We start from the raw sequence: 21,092 nt of genomic DNA on the forward strand, positions 1-21,092 counted from the left end.
TATTTTATAGGCAGGAACACTTATTTATATGTATGATGTACACAATATATCACTTATAACTAATACATTTTATTTAATGCCTAGTTGAATTTTAAAGTTATAATTATTTAATAATGAAATTGATAATCTGGGTTTTGTAGCTCTCACTGTTTGTTTTTTTTTGTTTTGTTTTAGTTTTAGTTTTTGTTTTTAGTTCCTTTATGTGATGTAATCATCTGCATATGTCCAGATGCTGCAGTTGGGTAGAAGACAAACATGTTCTTTAAAACACCACTGTATATGTAAACATGGGTGGCTTATAAGGCAGATATTTAACTGTTTTTCTCAATTGCTGAATTACACAAGACTTCCATTTGCTTCATATTGATAGTTAAGTGGTTAAATGGTAATGTATGGATTGACATTTAAAAGTAATATATATCAAAGCCATATAATAGTCTTTGATACTTCATACAAAAGTTTCCTAGGAAAATAGAATCCATGTATTGTGGTTTTTGGTTTTTCCATATTTTACACATTACAGCTTAAAATTATCATTGTTTCCTCTAGGTTCTTGCCAGAAACCATATGTTGCCCTTATTGATGGAATTACAATGGGTGGGGTAAGTAGACTTTCTATGCTGTTCATTAATGTGAGTGCGCCATGGTAAAAACACTTCATGGGCTGGAAGGATAGCTTAGTCCATTAAGGTACCTGTCTGCAAAGCAAAGGACCCAGCTTCGATTCCTCCAGACCCACAAGGTGGTACAAGCGTGTGGAGTTTGTTTGCAGCATCTGGAAACCTTGGCATACCTATTCTCTATCTGCCTCTCTCTCTCCCCCTCTTTCTCTCTCTCTTTCACAAATAAATAAATAAAGATAATTTTTTTTAAGTTTGTAATTATTGAATAGAGTGGTGAACATGATGTGGTGAGCCTTGTTGAAACAGAATATCATGTTACTTGATTTTTGGATATGATGCATGATTTTAGCACTTTTAGAATATCTCAACATAAAGAATATTGTAGACTTTTAATTAAATTTTAACTTTTACATGGCTTGTCAAGCAATGGAACTAAGGTTGTATTTTTTGTTTGTATGTAGAAGTTTGGAAAATAATTTTTTTGTGGTGCTGGGTCTTTCTTGCCAAGCAACTCAGCTATACCCCCAGCAAAGCTGATGGCTTCTGATAGCTTCAGAAAAAAATAGGAATGGTGGGTTTCATTTTTCTTAGGCTTTCAGTAGTAGAGATGTTGACTATATTGTATCGGTCATAAAACTCCAGTAGTTATGCGCAGGAGAAATAGCTTAGTGGTTAAAGTGCTTGCCTGCAAAGTAAAAGACTGAGGGTCAATGTCCCAGTACACCCAAGGTGGTGCATGCATCTTGAGTTCATTTGCAGTGGCTATAGACCACTGCATGCCCATTCATTCTCTCTTGCTCTGTCTCCCTCTCTCTTCCTCTACCTCTTTCTCTGTCTCTCTGTCAAATAAATAATTAAATTACAATAGTTAAAATTGATGTGCTTCTGTTTTTAGTACTTCGAAAATTGAGGGAGTAAGGTCAAACTTGAGGCACTCTTAAAAGAAAACCTTCCAAAAACTAAAAAAAAAAAAAAAGATGTAAAGGCATCTGGGAGTATGGCTCAGTGGTAGAATGTATGCATAGCATGCTTGATTGAGGTCATAGATTCAGTTTGTAGCACACAAGCAGCAAAAAAAGACTTGTTTTGATCTGAAAGCATTGGTGAGTTCCTTGTTGGTGCTTTCAGTGGGTAGAGCATCCACCTTTATATGGATCCTGTGAAGAAGCATTATGCCACACCAGTCTGCATGCACAGCAGTGTGTGCCATGTGCAGGCTGGTGTGGTGTTCACATACTTTTCTGCACACGCGGCAGCCAAGAACAGTCCATTTATTTCTAATATGAGACTGTATTAAACCCAACCAAGTTGTTGTTTTCTTGAGTAGGAGCTAAGGGGGTTTGCTTCTTCCTACTGGTCTCTTTCGCTTTAGTGCACATAAATGACTTTCAGAATGGAGGTATACTTTTTTAAAAAAATAGGTTTTTTGTTCATTTTTATTTATTTGAGAGCAACAGATAGAAGGAAAGAGGCAGATAGAGAGAGAGAGAGAGAATGGGTGCACCAGGGTCTCCAGCCACTGAAAATGAACTCCAGACACGTGCACCCCCTTGTACATCTGGCTAACATGGGTCCTGGGGAATCGAGCCTCGAACCTGGGTCCTTAGGCTTCACAGGCAAGTGCTTAACTGCTAAGCCATCTCTCCAGCCCAAGGTATACTTTTTATTAGCCTTTCTTAACCAGAACAATCAACAATTAAGACGTCTTAGTTCCATAAGGTAATGGTTTTAAAGTGTTCTCTGCAGTAGCAGTCCTTGGGAACTTGACAGAAATTCACTTTCTGGGGTCCTGCCCAGAATCAAGCCTGGATATGAGGTGAGGCCATCTGCCTGATCAGGAATCTGACCTCTAAACCACTGCAGTGATGGGGCACCATTGCCGTGAGGCATCAATGGCATGGGATGAAGTAACTTTGCCTTATTTCTGTCCTGGGTTTATAGGATAGTACCAGCTCTGTTCATCTTTGTGAAAACTGAGAAACCCACATCATTTAGTCATCTGTGGGTCATATGAGGAACCCCTGTATGAGAAAATTCTTCCTTTTGTCCCTTTCTTTCGTTCTCTCCCTCTCCTTCCACCTCTCTCTGGTTCTTTCATTCTTTCACTTGTTTTAAGAAAGGGTCTCACTGTGTAGCCCTGTTTGGCCTTGAAGTGCTGATTCTGTTGCCTCGCACCTCCAGAGTGCTGGGATTGCAGGCCACACTGAACCTGGTGTTGAAAATTTGTTTGTATGATGCATTGTATCAGCTCCTTGAAACAAAGCAAAGCCCCTTTCTTTACCCCAATTTGGTATGTCTACTAATATATATCCTTAAAAACCGAAAGGGCTAACCTTTTTATTTTCCCTTCTCTTTGTCATAGAAACCAAACTAAGTTATAAGAACAAGATATGATTTCTTCTCCCACTGAATCACTACATTCACTCTGAAATCTAAAGTTTGCATTTGTGTTTTATTATTACTTTGTAATAGTTCTTTTCCCCCAAGTATATTATAAACAGCACTCAGTGGTTAAAGGTCCTTGCTCTGGAAGCCTGTGGCCTAAGTTCTATCCCCAGCATGCATCTAAAGCTGGGTACAAAGTGGCATAAGCATGAGTAACACAGATGCACTGGGTGGCAGAGCCAGTAGGGTCCCCAAGACTGGCTGGTGCTATACTGGCCTTCCCAAGTGCAAAAGCAAAACAAGAAATAAGAGCTACCCTGTCTCAAATCAAGATTGTCTGTGATCTCCACATGTGCTCCATAGCACACACGCATATAAACACACACCCACTCCAGCATATTTACATACAGAAATTTTTAAAATGCATTGTTTATTAATATAGTTCTGTACTAATAATGAACATCTTATGCAGGTTTTAGACACTTGAAATTAACAGATTGGAGTAAACTGGCTCATTTTCATATACATTTCTTATATTTTGAAAACTATTTTTTCATGTCTTATTCACATACTCAATCTATGGCTTTTCATGCACCCTAGCTTTTAAAGATGGTATTCTGTATAGAAGTGACTCTCAACTTTGGCTGCACTTCATTCTAATTTTATTATGATTCTGTTTTTTTTCTTTTTTCCACATAGGTTCTCACTGTATACCTTAGACTGATCTCAAACTTGAGCCTCTCAAGTTCTGAGGTCATGTGTGTGAGCAACCACCTTGGTTGCACTTTGAAAGAACTTGGTACTGTTTAAAAAGCCAGTGCCAGGACTGCTTCACCTCCATTACCAATAACATGAAGTTAGAACTATGTAATTCAGTATTTTATTTGTTATTTTAGGAGACAGCATCTCACTAAATATCCCTGGCTGGCCAGGAACTCACTGTGTAGACCAGGCTGGCCTCAAACTGGTTGCAATCCTCCTGCCTTTACCTCTGTCTTCATAGTGCTTGTTTAACTATGGGGCAATGGTGTATGACTAATAATTGTCTCTTCCTTTGTTTTAATTCTCAGTGTTTTTTTCTAATGTTCAGAAAGAATTTTTTTTAAGAATTTTATCTATTTGGTCTGCCTTTTAGGAAGTAGAATTTTATGGTACCATTGCCCTGTGAGTCTAGATTTGATCTAGAGTCCATACATAGGTGGCGCCAGGGAGCTTAAAGTCTTCCTGCTTGCTTTTGCTAAGGAGTACTTTTTTCTGACAGAAAATGACAGTTTGGCCATCATGCAACCCACCATAAAGAGTAGCACAGCGCTTTGTGGAGGATGTGCTAAGTTCCATTGTATATCAAGTTTGTCAAATCAAGCATTATATTTTTGTATACAGTGAAATAAAAATGAATGTTACTCTTTCTTTACTTAGGTGATCAAAATTGTGTAAAAATATTATTCTTCCAGGGTTTCTGTAAAGAAATAAACATGAGCACATGTTTGAAATAATAGATTACACTTTTTCTAAGGAACCAAAATTTAAAATCTTCTTTTTACCTTTAAACATCTGATGTCACATTTTTCAAACTAAACAAGAAGAAGACAAATTTGCTTAAAAGTCAAAATTCAAATAAATTCAAAAAAGAGAAAACAGCTTGGCTTGGTGGTACATGCCTTTAATCCCAGCACTCAGGAGGCAGAGGTAGGAGGATCACTGTGAGTTTAAGGCCAGCCTGAGACTACAGAGTGAACTCCAGGTCAGCTTGGGCTAGAACGGGACTCTACCTCAAAAAGCCAAAAAAATGAAATTTTAAAAAAGACAGAGAAAACATTAAATTTTTGTCCCATATGTATATCACTACCATTTCCCTTTTCACCTGAACTGGACTTAAAGAACATTTATGTTCCTGCCTCCCTCTCTCCCTCCTTCTCCAGCCTGGGCATTTTACAGTAGGAGCATCATCTGCTCCCCTCAAGGCAGCACAAATTACAGGTCAGTGCGGCACCTTTTTGTGTTTCTCAAAGTGTCTGAAGATGCTACTTCAAGAAGTAGGATTTTACTTCAAGAAGAAGGATTTTATGGGAGGGGGCAAGACATGCCCAAATGGACCACTTTGTTATAAAGATTATTTTGAGAGACAGTAGAAACCATAAAATCTCTGAAAACAGTGGGTTCTCTTCCTGTTTAAGAAAAAAATAAATCACCAAAAATTACAACCAAGGCGAGGGCACCCACTTTAATCCATGAGAAAGGCTTGACTTTGCAATGCTTTCTCTAGTCACCTTCCCTGACTAGCCTCCCCCACACCTTTCAGCTTTAGTTCAAACTTTACACTGAGACTGTATAAGCTACCTCTTGGAGGCTCTCACTTTTCTTTGCACACCTCTCATGAGCCCATGCTTGTCTTTCTTGTACTGATTTGTCTTTTGCTATAGGGGTTTCCACTAAAAACTCCTTTCCACCATCAATAAGGGAAGACTAAAAGTGTTAAAGCATGTCTTAAGAGGGTTTGTGATAGGATTTTTAAGGCAAAAGCTTGGGCTCTGGTAATCTCAGTGTACTAGACTCAGCCACCTGTCCCAAATGTTAATCAGAGAGAAGTGGGAGGAAAGGGAGTTTTAATCAGTGTGATGCATTAGGAGCATCAAAGAGGTTCAGTAACAGATCTGTCTTCCAGGGACTGACGGGAACTTTGCGATTGTACAGGAAAGGGGATTGAAGAGGGTTCCATATGGGTGTTGGCATAGCTGACAAAGTAGGTACTTGAACAGGCCAGTGGGATGATTGACAGTTCTGTGAGGTGGATCTAGAGATGTTGCTGTTTCTGTCATTCCTTGAGGGGTACAATCTGGTTCCCACAAAATGAGTGTTCCTGCTCAGCTTTTGGGTGTAGTCTCCACTTCATCATGGGGTAACTGCTGCCGCTTGGGGGTGGTCTGTCCTGCAAAGCTCACAGTGGCTTTGGTGATAGCTTTGATCCCTTGTTTAAAAGTTGCTTATCAAAAGTGGTTCTGCCATGCCTAGAATCCAAGGCAACTACAGGAGAGATTAACTCAGGAGGAAAAGAGTTAAAGAGGCATAGAGTTGGCTATATGTTCTGGTTAACTGGGGACTGGGAGCTGGAATAGAAACGATGGTACCAGGATGATGGTGAGGATGCAGCCCAGCCACAGTAAATGCTAACTGTGCTGCGTTAAATGGGAGACACTGATCAGATTATATTTAGCTTGTGATTAGTGACACTTGAGACGTGTCCCTTTTTTATGAAGAAAATGAACAGTCTTCCCAGGTCAAATTATGTTAATTCATTGCAAAGGTCTTTTAGGTATAATAGCCGCCTTTTCAGTTTTCTGCTTTTGCTACTGATCATGACTGTTGAAAAGATGGCATTTTAAGGAACCTTTTCTTATTATAATAAAGTGCTAAGTTTTTCTTAACAGCATTTAATGGAAACTGAAAGCTTAATAGAACCTGAAAGAGGAGATGAAATAATTTAACTAACTAAACTAAAGATCTCTGGAGAAACTTTTGAATTCTGCTTTCTTTGGTATACTTCTTCCCACTCCCCACAGTTATAAGGTCTTTTAAAAAACACTTTATAATGCTTTAAGAAATGAAAAGATTCTCCTTTAAGACGGAAGTCTTTGTCTTGTGTGCAGTGGCTCAGCGTGATGCCCTTTGCTGTGTGATGAATAGCCAGAAGGATCAGATGTGGTCCTTCATCTGTTCAGCCTCCTCAGCTGTAAGAGGTGAATTCCTTCTCTTTATACACAGAAGCTTATACATACATATATAGAACATATATCAAATATGAGTTACTTAGATATGTTAGTCTAATGATTTCTATACACAGCCTGTGGATTTTGCCTTTCTAGCTAAGTGTTGGAAACAACACCCAAATCCATATGTTAGTTAATTCTTTAGAGATGACCTCTTTGAGTAATTAATTAGGATTGAGATGAAATCATTAGGATGAGGTCCCCGTGGTGACATTAGTAGCTTTATAAGAAGAGGAAGAGAGACTAGTACACTTGCTGTGTCTGGCCGTGTGACACTTTTTTCCATGCTATGATGCAGCAGGAAAGACCCCCCCCCCACAAACACACACACCAGGTGCCTGTCCCATTCCACGCTGTGCCGTCATAGAACCGTGAGCCAATAAAAATTTGGCTTACCAGAATGTGCTGAGTTATTAGTGAGGCTTCTGGTCAACAGCAGCTAAATTTTAGTGGAGTCAAAAGTTACATGCAGGGCTCATAGAGGCTGGGAGATGGCTCAGTGGATAAAAAGCATTTGTCATACAAGAATGAGTATCAAGCTAATCTTCAGTTCAAGAGACGTGTGAAGGTTAAGATACTTAACAGACATCCTACTTGAGATGGTAAGTGAATAGCTGAGTCTAGAGAACTTGAGGATGGATAAATAAGCCACTGATCTATAGATAGAGCTGGAGGTCCTGGGGCTGGAGGAGATCCCCCAGGAATGACAGAGACAAGACAATGTGCAGGCAAGGTTTAATAGATGAGGGAATTAGGTTAACATTTGATGTTAAAAGAAAAAGAGCAACTAGTGAGAGAAAAACCACCCGGAGTTTAAGAAGCATGATGTCTTGAAGCCTAGGGAACTGTCTCAGATAGCAGGGGGTGAGCCACTAGATGGAAAAGATCTGATGGCTGGGTTTGGTAGAAAGCAGGGCAGGCGTTTGAGGAAGTTAGGGATTGAAATATAATGTATTTGGAGAACAAAACTGGACTGATAGATACTCCTATATTAACACATAGGAAAACTTGAAACATTTGTAGTATAGCAGAGCAGTGCCTACTATAGTTAATGGTTAAATAAAATATAAAATTAAATTTCAGAAGTTTTAAGGGGGTGCCTTACATCTAGCACATCCTTAGTTGTAAGATAATTAGTGAGACTGCCACAAAGCTTCTACACCTGAATCTGTGTGGATCAGGGTCATCATCTTAGTGTTTCCAAGTCAGGTAGCTTATTTAATTCCAGGCTGCTGCTTTTTGTTTTTGTTTTTGTTTTGCTTTTTTGAGGTAGGGTTTCAGTCTAGCTCAAGCTGACCTGGAATTCAGTATGTAGTCTCAGGGTGGCCTCGAACTCACAGAGATCCTCCTACCTCTGCCTCCCAAGTGCTGGGATTAAAGGCATGTGCCACCATGCCTGGCTCCAGGCTGCTTCTTTATGAAAGCCTTCTAAAGGAACTCTTTTTAAAGGGTTTACTTTTTTATTTAGTCTCTTAAATATTTATTTCTTTATTTATTTATGAGAGAGAGAGGGAGGGAGGGAGGGAGAGAGAGAGATAACTTCATGACCTCCTGCGACTGCAAACTCTAGATGCCTATACCACTTTTCACATCTGGCTGTATGTGGGTAGTGGGGAATTGAACCCAGGCTGTTAGGTTTTGCAAGCAAGTGCCTTCAACTGCTGAGCCATTTCTCAGGTCCTTAAATGGATTATTTTTTTTTTTTTTTTTGTCAATGATCTCTACTTTTAGATACTTTTCATTAATAACTTTTTACTAAAGTCCTGAGGTATTTTATTTCAGTATTTAATCAGCTGTGGTTGAAACAAAAGTTTTCTGTGTATGGGCTGGAGAGATGGTGTGGTTAAGTGCTTGCCTGTGAAGCCTAAGGACCCCAGTTCAAGGCTCCATTCCCCAGGACCCACATTAGCCAGATGCACAAGGTGGTGCATGCATCTGGAGTTCAGTTGCAGTGGCCGGAGGCCCTGGTGCACCCATTTTCTCCCTCCCTCCCTCCATACCCCCCCCTCTCTCTTTCTCTGTCTGTTGCTCTCAGATAAATAAAATAAACAACAAGAAAGTGTGCTGTGTAGTATAGAGTATCAAGGTAGCCAACATTGGATCTATGGTTTGTATATGAAAGAACGTGGGGCTTTAAATTTCTCTCCTAGTAGACTTCAGGGGTGAAGAAGTCCTCTGCAGAGAAGTAGATGTGCTGGTTTGTGAAGAAAGGAGCATTCCAGATGACGTATTGGGAATGGCTAGCTAGGGAGAGTGCTGTCAGGGGAGAAATGCCAGAATAGTATTGCAGGGAATATATACTTCAGGCTGACAGAGTGAAGTGGCTTGTGTTGTGGGAAGCTTAGGAATGACAGGATGTAGATAGGTCTAATCCTAACTGAACACCTGGTGAAAATACATTTTTAGAATTGAAAGTAATAGAGATTAACTCAGGTCCACAAAAGAGAATGAACAGTTGTTAGTTAGACAAATACAGGGACTAAATGAGAATGGAGAGACTAGAGTCCAGCTTATCTGTCTGCAGTTGGACTTAAGTTTAAGTGGTGTTTTTGCCTATTTCTTTCCCTTCAACAATCTGTTTATGTGTTTGCTTTGTTCTGTGAGGTGTAACATCTGTGGCCGTCTCAGCTTTCAGTCTCTAGCCCTGCATAGTTTCAGGTTTTTCTTGTCTGCAGTGTTGTCTTTAACTCAAATTTCAGATCACCTTTAAGATTCATTGCTTGTCACTTGATTGCTGCCTACTGTGTTTTAGTTCAGACTCCTCAGAGTAAGGCCTTATTCCCCAGCCATACTGTTCAGCCGCCAGGAGAGGGGGAAATTTCCCTGGGCAGAGTAAATTCCTGAGGAAGAACACCACCAATGATCAGGCAGTGGCCTTCTCTTACATGTCTCCCTATTTTAAAGTTGTATGTCTAACCAGATTTATCTCTTTCTTCATATTTGACACATACACACACAGAAAATGTAAAGGTGATGATTTCGGGAATGGAACAGGGCCAGTAAGGAGGAAGGAGGGATGGGGAAGGGCAGGGACAGGGTGAATGCAGTAGTACATGTGTGAAAATGTCCTAACAAACCCCATCATTTTTATGCTAACTACATTTTTAAAATTATATTTTCACTTGGAATTGTGAGAGCTCATGGTTTTGAGGGGCTGGCACACAGCCTGTGCCTGGCAGAATGAGCACTGGGTCACTAGTGGAAGCTAAAGAAAGTCATGCAGGTAGGCTGGGCTAGCAAGGTGTCCAACCTTTTGACATAATGTCATCTACAAATGAGTCAGGCTTCATTCACGGGTATTCTGGGACATTCAGGCCACAAACTATATGTTGGACCTAATTGATTATAGAACTTTACCATGCAATGGAGTTTGGGTAAAAAAAAATATATATATATATACCAAATATACTCATTTGTTTTAATATAAATGATGAAGAGGGGAAAATTCTGAAGGGTTACCAAACTGTTAATAGCTAAATGTCTCTGGGAAGAGAATGACAAGGCTAGGCTTGAGAACCATGGTCAGACTTTGCCCATGTAATAAAGGATGTAATTGTGTTCTGTATGTATGTGGAATTCAGCTAACTACAAAAGGAGGGCCAGTAACTAGGGTTAGAGTGGAGGCAGAGTAGATGAGTTGAAACCAGGAGACCTGCTTGTGAGGCATCTGAGACAGAGGCAACTCAGTCCTTGGGCTCAGTAAAACATGTCTAGAAGCTTTAAATACATGGCAACATGTTCCTGAGTAGTTATAAACTCCATGACACTATGACAGGTAAAAGTGAGACTAGAACACAAGGCAAAGTCCCTTAAAATAACAGGAAATTATTAACATAGCTAATGCTTTATGAGAATTACACACTTTCACTGTAGTCTTGACATGTATGGACAGACTAGTTTGGGCTAATGTCAGTTGATTATTGTCAACTGTCAGTTGGGCAATTTGTCAAGATAAGTTGGGGAAATTTTCTCTTCATATCTACTTCCTGTTTCAAGTATTTCCCTTATTCAGAGATGACTGTTAACTTTGCTTTTGTCAATGACATCCAACAGATTTGAGGTAGAGTTTTAGCCAAATCTTTTAGTAGGCATCTAAAACATCTTTTAGATGTTTTAGCTTCGTCATTAAATCTTGTATATGATAAAAAATGATGTTGCTAGTTTTATTTGATGAAGTATAGTAAGTGTTAAATATTCTTTTCAGAATTACTAAAATTTGCTCGAATGTCTGGGTTGTGTGCTTTTTGGAGGGTTGTGCTCTTTTTGACTGTTGGTGCCACTCAAAAGCAACATTTGGAGGTTCTGGCAAGAATCAGTGTTCTCTCTACATCGCTGCATCAGTTCTGAAGGGAAAAGGATGTGGGGGAAAGACCAGAGCGCCGACGGAAATGCTTTTATTAAAACACATCAACGTCACATGTTAGGGATTGCCTTATACTTTTGTCTATCAAATTCATCTGAAATTGGGTGGCTTAGAGCTTTCCTAAATTCTGAAATTGATTCCTGTGGAATATAAAGATAATTTACTTGCTATGTACTGTTTGTGGTTTAATGCCTTAATTTTTACAGCATCTTTGAACTATTTTTTTTCTTATTTCCCTAGGGAGTTGGTGTCTCAGTTCATGGGAAATTTCGTGTGGCTACTGAAAAGTCTCTTTTTGCAATGCCAGAAACAGGAATAGGTAAAAATACAAGTAATTGGCTGTACTTGCTTTTTGAATCATCTTTCCTGGGTCTGGCTCCATTTCAGTTGTCATTGAAGAAGCCTTGGAATCTCATGTGAGATAGGACAGAGAAAGAACTTTTAAAAAGCAGGGTAAGCTGGAAAAAACCTAAAAGTTTACATTAGCTCAGTAATTACAGCAAAACACAAAAGCATGGGCTGGAGAAATGGCTTAGCAGTTAAAGTGTTGCCTGTGAAATCTAAGGACCCAGGTTCAGTTCCCCAGTACCCAGGTAAGCCAGATGCACAAGGTGGCACATAGGTCTGGAGTTCATTTGCAGTGTGGCTGAAGGCCCGACGTGCCCATGCTCTCTCTTTCATATTCTTCTTTCACTCGCTCTCAAATAAATAAAACATATTTAAAAAAACAAAAATTATTTTAAAAAAGCAAAAATATTTAACCAGAGACATTAAGACTGTGCAGTTAATCTTAGGTGAGGGCTGATTAAGTGAAAATATCCTTAAATTTTGATTGATGATACATTTGAATACTCATAGATGATATGAGGCATGAAAAAAGATGCAGATTACAGTTTGTGAAATTGTAATGGAAAGACAGTCTCTCCAGTATTATTTGTTGAAAGAGCTCTTGTTTCTTCACTGACTTGCCTCTGTATCATCAGATGTTGGTATTGCAAATGCTGGTCTTGTGCCAAATCAGATCATCTTAATTACTGTGCCTTATAATAATTCTTGAAAGTAGGCTGTGATAACCTTCCAACTGTGTCCCTCCCCTCCCACTTGTTCAAGTTATGTACAGCCTTTGTGGTTACACATAAAAGTTAGTTTGTAGGGCTGTAGAGATGGCTTAGTGGTTAAGGTGCTAGCCTGTGAAACCTGAGGACCCAGGTTTGACTCCTCAGAACCCATGTAAGCCAGATGTACTGTACAAGGTAACACATGCACACAAGGTGGTGCACGTTTCTGCCGTTTGATTGCAGTGGCTAGCGGCCCTGGCATGCCAGTTCTATCTCTGGTCCCCTGCCCCTTGCTCTGACTTTCTCATAAAAAATTTAGTTTGTAAAATTCAACAAAAATAGTTTTTTTAGAATCTATAGATCAATTTAGGTAATGTTGGCATATTAATAAAATAGTGTCTTCTAACCTGTGAGCTAAGTATATTTCTCTATTGACTTGTCACACAACATAGTAGTTTTTGATGTGTAGGTCTGACATAAAGCTTACCTTTTAGATCTGTCTTATAAACTGACCTTTATTTCTTATTGCTCAAAATTATAAATATTATAAAAATATCCTCCATTTCTAATTGCTAGTCACCATTGTATAGAAACATAATTGACTTCTGTATTGCCCTTGTGTCCTGCAAACTTGCTAAGCTCAGTTTTTATTGTTATTTGATTTTTTGTCAATTTCACTCCATTTTCTAAATGGAAGTAATAATAATATATTAGTTACAAATAAGACCAGTTTCCCACTTTTTTGTGCGCCTTTTATTTCTCTGTGCCTTTTATCGCTTTATGAAGGTGGTAGAAGAAGCAGAGAATGGGCATTCGGTTTCTGATCTTCAGCACAAAGCATTCTGTCTTCACCAGTTAGGTATGATGTGAAGATGTAAGTGCGTTTTGTTGGAGCAAGAAAATTTCTGTTTCTGTATTGTTCAGGAATGGACTGTGGACTTAGTCAAATACTTTTCTTCTGTTTCCATTGAGACAATCATTTTTCCATTTTGGTTTGTTAATGGTGTTTTCTGTGATTGGTTTTTCAATATGAAACTATCCTGTATTTGCTAGAACATACCTCAGTCTGATATGATGTGTGATCCTTTTTATATGTTGTTTGATCTGCTAAAATTTTATTTTTTCAGCTCTGTTAGTTCAGATTAGGTGTATAACTTTCCTGTGTTTTGTTTTCTTTATGTAAGTATTGGGTCAACACTGGCTTCATTTTCTATAAAGCTTTGTGTAGAATTGGTATCATTTTTTCTGCTCTCTAATTTTCAGTAGAATTAACCATTGCAGCCATCTAAACTACCATAGTTTACTTTTTGGATGGTATAAGCTAGAAATTCCAAGCTGCTATTAAGTACTCGGCTGGTCAATTTAATTATCTTTCCTCTTGCATAAGCTGTGGTAGACTGGGTCTTTGAAGGAATATGTGCAATTTACAAAGTTTTTCAATAATACTCTTTTAAATATATATAGAATCTGTAGTGCTATCTGGTTCTTTCATTCATGATATTAGATATTTTCTTTTCTTTTCCCCTAATTCTGATTAGGGTTCATCAACTTTATTGACCTAAATAGTCAGTTTGGGTTTTCCATTTATTTTTACTTTGTTGATTTTTGCTGTGATATTTATTCTACTTTAGTTCTTTAGTTACTTTAATTTTTCTTTCTATTTTTTCTAGTCTTCTTAGATAAAAGCTGGGTTCATAGGTCTTAGAATTCTGTACTGATTCTGGTCTGATTTTGAATCTCTGTACAGATAGTCCCAGACTTCTGATGCTGTGGTTATCATTTTTCTGTATACATTCAGTAGAAACTACACTTCATATTTTGAAGTTTGATTTTTCCCCAGGCTAGTGATATGTGGTGAGATACCCTCTTGTGGTGCTGGGTAGTGACAGGCAATGAGCTGCAGCTGCTGGTCAGTCACATGACCACGTGGGAGGAGATAGCTTATGCTCCACAGTGCCATGATGATGACGTGTGGTGGGTGAAGTGTGTTGAATACATTTTAACTCAGGGTTTATGGGATGTAACATATTGTAAGTGAAGAAGCAACTGTACTTTAAAATATTTTTGTTTATTTTTATTTATTAGAGAGAGAAAGAGGGGGAGAGAAAGAGAGAGAGAGAGAGAGAAAAAATGGGTATGCCAGGGCCTCCAGCCACTGCAAATGAACTCCAGACACGTGTACCCCCTTGTGCATCTGGCTAACATGGGTCCTGGGGAATCGAGCTTCGAACTGGGGTCCTTAGACTTTACAGGCAAGTGCTTAACTGCTAAGCCATCTCTCCAGCCCAGCAACTGTACTTTAAAGATGTTGCCATACTATCTATCTCCTTACTTAAACTGTTTCCTATGGGGAAAATAATCCATTCTCCTCTATCTATTCCTCTGTGAAAAAGGGTTTCTCGTTTTCTCCATTCAGCAGTTTTGAGCTATTTCATTATAACTTGTCAATACATTTTCTTCATGTTTCTTATGAGTGTGTTCATTTAATCTCTCAGGTTGATAGTCTTAAATTCAGAATTTTTTTTCAATTATTTTTTCAAATATTTTTCTTATACCCATTTCCTTTTTAGTAACTCCATTTGTAATTAATTTTGACATACTGTTACTCTTGCTTTTTTTTTTTTTTTTTCCTTTCTTTGATGGAGCCTTATTAAGTTACTCAGGTTGGCTTAGTCTATAGCCAGGCAGGTCTTGAACTCATGGTTCTCTAGCCTCTCCTCTCTTATAGCTGGGATTGCAGGCCTGTACAACAGGCCCAGCTGCTCTATTCATTGCTTATTTTTGTCTTTTATCATTTAATTTCTATTCCTATATTTTCAATCAAATTCATTACCCTGACCATTACAAATTACAGACACATTCAGCATCACAGAGCACTCTACTGGACATGCTTGGACTAGTGTGGGGATGCATTGTTAAACAGGTGACTAGATTTTGAGAGTGACTTGTAGATAACTGACTTGCAGGTATGACGAAGCAAGAATAGCTCAAGTATGTGGTGCTTGTGCCACCGGCTGGATGAGGCTGAGCAGGAAAGGCACCGCTGAGGAATGTGAATGCAGTTATGTTTTTGCTATGTTCTGTGGAGACGCTAATTACTCAGAGGATTATGTCCAGAAGCACATCTTGGATTTTTGTATTCAGGGAGAAAGACAAGTGAATTCTGAACTGTATTTGCAAACTACCAAGACAAAATACAATATAAGCTGATTGGCTTAACATGTGTTTATTTTTTAAAGTTCTGAAGGTGAAAAGCCAAGCTAAAGGCATCAGTGGTTTGCTTCTCCTGAGTCCTCTCTCCTTGGCTTTTCAGTGGCCAGCTTCTTCCTGGTCTTCTTGGCCTTTGCTCTGTGTGTACATCCCTGATATCTCTTCATATGATGACAGTGGCTATACTGGATTAGGATTTCTCTCTGATTATTATAATTACCTTGGGCTCTCTCTCTAAATAATACAGGCACATCATTGACTAGGGCTTAAAAACACTGGTTTTGGATGAAGTTCAACTCATAATAGTAAATCATCAGCATACAGGTGCTCTTCACAGCCATGGAAGATAAACAAACTATACGAAGGTATCATAATGTTCAGTGTAGTCTCTACAGCACTCAAAGGTCAAGTACAGGAAGGGTTACTGGAAAGAAGCGATCATGGTGGAGGCCAGCTATGGTGTTTTGAAAAAAAAACACCTGTTTCAAGATGGGAGGATGTTTCACCTAGGCAGATGCTTCCATGACTCTAGGACTGGAGGAAATATAGAGTATTGAGCAAATGAAAGGGGATGAAAGTGTCTAGAATTCAGTGGGTGAGTTGTGACTGAAAACAGTGGTTAAGGGGCTTGGAAGACTTTTGACTTTGAGAGAAACAGCAGCCACCAAAGCCAAAGCCACTTTATGAAACAAGGTTCATGACTGATGAGTGTGCTTAAAAATACCACTCAAGGAGCTGGAGAGATGGCTTAGCTGTTAAGGCACTTGCCTGCAAAATCTAAGGACCCAGGTTCGACTCCCCAGTACCCATGAAAAGCCAGATGCACAAAATGACACATGCTTTGGTGCTTGTTTGCAGTAGCTAGAGGCCCTGATGCACCTATTCTCTCTCTTTCTTTTTCCCCTTGCAAGCAATAAGGAAAAAAAAAAAACAAAACACTCAAATTGGGTATGATGGCACATATCTCAAGTCCCAGTATGAAAGAAACTGAAGGAAGAGATCACAAGTTGAAGGCCAGCCTGAACTACATAGTAAGACCCTGTTTCAAGACAACAGTGGAACAGTCACTGTAGCTGTGGTGTGTGGAGAACCTTCACTAATGGAATCAGTACTCTGCAGTTGCTGATGGAGTTCAGAAGAGACTGTGTCAAAGAGGCGTTTGTCTTTTCTGCAGGGGGTGGTGATAGATGGAGGGAAGCTGTTCCATGTGCACAGGCTGGTGGATGGACTCGGCACTTCTGTTTACAGAGCATGTTACATTCTTAACCTAGGAACTTTTAATCACGTAGAACTGGAAAGGATTTGAACACTCATTTCAGCTTCATTAAAGAATACCTACATGAAATATAAAACTAGAAGCTACAATTGTTTCAGGAGCTCTTAAAAAATGAGAAAGTAGGACTGAAGACATGGCTTAGTGGTTAAGGGGCTTGCCTATGAAGCCTAAGGACTCTCCAGGTCCCACATAACCCAAACAAACAAACAAAAAAAAGGTGACACAAACGCTCAAGGTCGTCTATACACACAAGGTGGCGCATGTGTCTGAAGTTCAATTGCAGTGGCTACAGGCCCTGATGTGCCACTTCTCTTCCCCTCTCTCTCTCCCTCCCCCGCCCCTCTCTCTCTCTCTCACATGCACATAATCTCATAAGAAAAAGGCTAGTCTGTTGGGTTTGCCTCAAAAGAAAGGAAGGAAGAGAAGGAGGGAGGGGAAGGGAAGGGAGGAGAGGGGAAGAAAATGCAAGCAGGCAAGCAACAAAGACCAAAAAGTAGTATACTGGAAATTATTTGTGTATATACTATTTTCAATTGTTGCTAATAGAGAGAATTTTGAAAATTATGGTTAAGAAAAGATTAAATGCAAGTGATTTTATTTTAATTTGCTTACTTAATAACACTAATAGTTGTTTTGTCTATCTTTAAATAAATAAATATATATATATTATTAAATATTGATAAAATTTGAGGAATTATTTAAATGGAATGATATTTTTTTCATAATATAATAAACCTTAGATTATGTATACATTTTCTTCTCCTTATCATTTGAAAAGCAAATAGTTTGCTAACTTTTATGTTTCAGGGCTTCTTAATGAATTAGTGGGAAGAGAATTTAGATATTATTATTTTGTACTTTGTGTATTGAAGATACTGTATCACTGGCTTCTAAAGAAATGATCTGTATTGATTTTAAAAATGTTTTTATTTATTTGGAAGCCAAGAGAGAAAGATGGGCATACCAGAGCCTCTAGCCACTGCAATCAAACTCGAAATGCATGCATCATATGGCTTTATGTGGGTAGTGGGGAATCAATCCTGGATCATTAGGCTTTGCAGTGCCTTAACTGCGGAACCATCTCTCCATCCCTATATATTTTTTAAATCCATGTAAAGTTAGCACAATTAATAGCAAACTTTTTGCAATATTGGTTTTATTGTATAATACAGTTTGATAACATAGTATGGATTCAAACTGCAGAGATAAATGACTATGTGATTTAGAGTTTATATTCATCTTTTGAATTATTATTGTTTCTTTTTGTTACATTTAATCACAGGACTATTCCCTGATGTGGGTGGAGGATATTTCTTGCCAAGACTTCAAGGAAAACTGGGCTACTTGCTTGCATTGACAGGATTCAGGCTGAAAGGAAGAGATGTGTACAGAGCAGGAATTGCTACACACTTTGTGGATTCCACTAAGGTAATTGGATGTTTGCTTTGTATAAGGAAGTACTGTGAATAGTTTAGGTTGTTTGGTAGATGTGGGTGTGGATGCTCCTTTGGTAGATGTGGGTTTGGGTGCTCCTTTGGTAGATGTGGGTGTGGATGCCCCTTTGGTAGATATGGGTGTGTGTGGATGCCCCTTTGGTAGATATGGGTGTGGATGCCCCTTTGGTAGATATGGGTGTGGATGCTCCTTTGGTAGATATGGGTGTGGGTGCTCCTGTGGTAGATGTGGGTGTGAGTGCCCCTTTGGTAGATGTGGGTATGGGCACTCCTGTGGTAGATGTGGGTATGAGCGCCCCTTTGGTAGATATGGGTGTGGGTGCTCCTGTGGTAGATGTGGGTGTGAGTGCCCCTTTGGTAGATGTGGGTGAAGGTGCTCCTTTGGTAGATGTGGGTATGAGCGCCCCTTTGGTAGATATGGGTGTAGGTGCTCCTGTGGTAGATATGGGTGTGGGTGCCCCTTTGGTAGATGTGGGTGAAGGTGCTCCTTTGGTAGATGTGGGTGAAGGTGCTCCTTTGGTAGATGTGGGTGTGGGTGCCCCTTTGGTAGATGTGGGTGAAGGTGCTCCTTTGGTAGATGTGGGTGTGGATGCTCCTTTGGTAGATGTGGGTGTGGGTGCCCCTTTGGTAGATGTGGGTGAAGGTGCTCCTTTGGTAGATGTGGGTGTGGATGCTCCTTTGGTAGATGTGGGTTTGGGTGCTCCTTTGGTAGATGTGGGTGTGGATGCCCCTTTGGTAGATATGGGTGTGGATGCCCCTTTGGTAGATATGGGTGTAGGTGCTCCTGTGGTAGATATGGGTGTGGGTGCTCCTTTGGTAGATGTGGGTGAAGGTGCTCCTTTGGTAGATGTGGGTGTGAGTGCCCCTTTGGTAAATATGGGTGTGGGTGTCCCTTTGTTTACAGCTGTGTGACCTTGGGGATCATGCTGAGGCTTTCCTCCTCTACCCCTCCTTTCTTTTCTTTTTGTGTTCTTTTGAGGCAAGGTCTTAACTAGGTTGGCTAGGCTAGCCTTGAACTCATGACAATCTTGTTTTCACCTTCCCAGCCCAGTGCATCACTGTGCCCAGTAAAGTGCTTGAGTTTTCTCACTTGAGTTTCCTCACGCAGATGGAGATGATGATCTTGAGATGCGGGGCTCTATTGCCTAGTACCCTCATTGAATACTTTATAGTGAATAGTGTTAAAAAATACCTATATCAGGCTGGAGAGATGGCTTAGTAGTTAAGGTGCATGCCTGCAAAGCCTAATGACCCATGTTCAATTCTCCAGGTCCCACATGAGCCAGAGGCACATGGTGGCACATGTGTCTGGAGTTTGTTTACAGTAGCTAGAAGCCCTGGCATACCTATTCTCACTCTCTCCCTCTATGTCTCTAATAAATAAATAAATAATGAAATCTTTAAAAAAAAAATTTTTTTCAAATACCTATATTAAGAAAGCATCCAGCTGGAAAGATGGCTTAGTGGTTAAGGGGCTTGCCTGCAAAGCCTAAGGACCCATTTTCAACTCTCCAGATCCCACATAAGCCAGATGCACAAAGGTGAGGCAAGTGCAAGCTCGCACATGCCTACTAGGTGGTGCAAGCATCTGGAGTTCGATTGCAATGGCTGAGGGCCTAACACGTCAGTTGTCTGTCTGTCTCTCTCTCTCTCTCTCTGTCTCTCACTGTCTCTAAAATGAAATAAAAATTTTAAAAAAAGAAAGCCTCATAGTACAAAATGTAAATTTATATATAAAAGAAAGCCCAATTTTTTCCCTTGAAATAGGGTTTCCAGTAATGTAGGCTGGCCTAGAACTTGCTATGTGGCTAAGGATGACCTTTAACTCCTGTTCCTCTACCTCCCAAGTGCTGAGATTACAACTATGTGCCACCAACCTGGCAAGATGGACTTTGATAAAGACCTTTTTTTAAAGGATTCCCTTGGTCATGATTTGCTCTAATTTATGTCCTGGAACTTTTTCTAAATCATGTCTGCTGAGAATGCATGCTCCTTTGTCATTGTCTTTTTGTTTTTAACAGTCTGCCCAGGTTTCTTACACAAGACAGCATGTTGGCAACAAGTTAGCATTTAGACATCGTGAATTTAAATCCAAGGTTGAATTTAGCCTTTTTGTCTTCCTGCTTTCCCACATTTCAAAAATGGAGGATGTTAATATAATAATAGCACAAATAATTGAACGTCCTTGTATTACATGTAGCCATAGTAACAAGGCCAAAGACCCAGGATGTATTCTTCCACTGGCTTGGCTCCCTCTGACTGAACTGGCTCACCTCCCCCGGGATCCACCTGAGTGAGTCTCACACACTGACTGGCCCACCTGCCCTACGTAATGCTCTCTCCCTCTCTGGAGCCATGCAGTGAAGTGTACTTCCCAGGAAGTATGTGCTCTTTACATGAATATCTGATCTTGGAAAGGGTATGTTAGGATAGGCAAAGGAATGTCATAAAAATAAAATTAGAGAATGTATGTTACATACTTAGCCCAATAACTGACATGTCATAAGTCTTCAATTTCTACCTATTAATTTATTTGAGATAGTTTCATTTTATAGTATCAGCTGATCTTAAACTTGTGGTCCTCCTGCCTCACTCGCAAGTGCTGGCTAGGATTACAGGTATGTGTCACCACTCCCAACTAAATGTTAATGTTTTAAAATTTTATTTGTGTGCATGCTTGTGTGCATGGACATGTTAGGATCTTTTGCTGCTGCAAGCAGTGCCTGTCCTTCTTTATGTGGGTGCTGGAAAGCTGAACCCCAGCAGGCAAGCTTTACAAACAAAGCACCTTTATGCACGAAGCCATCTTTCCAGCTCAATTGATGAATGTTTTTTAACACAATCTATTTTATTTTAGAGAGAGAGGGAGGGGGAGAGAGAGAGAAAGAGAGGGAGAGAAGGAGAGAGGGAGAGTGTGTGTGTGTGTGTGTGTGTGTGTGTGTGTGTGTGTGTGTGT

General features: G+C 39.7%; 1 protein-coding gene across 1 annotated transcript in view; it reads left to right on the forward strand.

Annotated features, from left to right (window-relative positions):
- Positions 1-21,092, forward strand: part of Hibch (3-hydroxyisobutyryl-CoA hydrolase) — a 57,193-nt gene that overhangs the window by 23,935 nt on the left and 12,166 nt on the right. Inside the window, exons 6-8 of the mRNA XM_045148432.1 lie at positions 550-602; positions 11,379-11,457; positions 17,965-18,110. Of these exons, the coding sequence (XP_045004367.1) occupies positions 550-602; positions 11,379-11,457; positions 17,965-18,110 (278 nt within the window). The remainder of the gene's footprint in view (positions 1-549; positions 603-11,378; positions 11,458-17,964; positions 18,111-21,092) is intronic.

Source organism: Jaculus jaculus, chromosome 4, assembly GCF_020740685.1.
Source record: "Jaculus jaculus isolate mJacJac1 chromosome 4, mJacJac1.mat.Y.cur, whole genome shotgun sequence".
NCBI lineage: Eukaryota > Metazoa > Chordata > Mammalia > Rodentia > Dipodidae > Jaculus > Jaculus jaculus.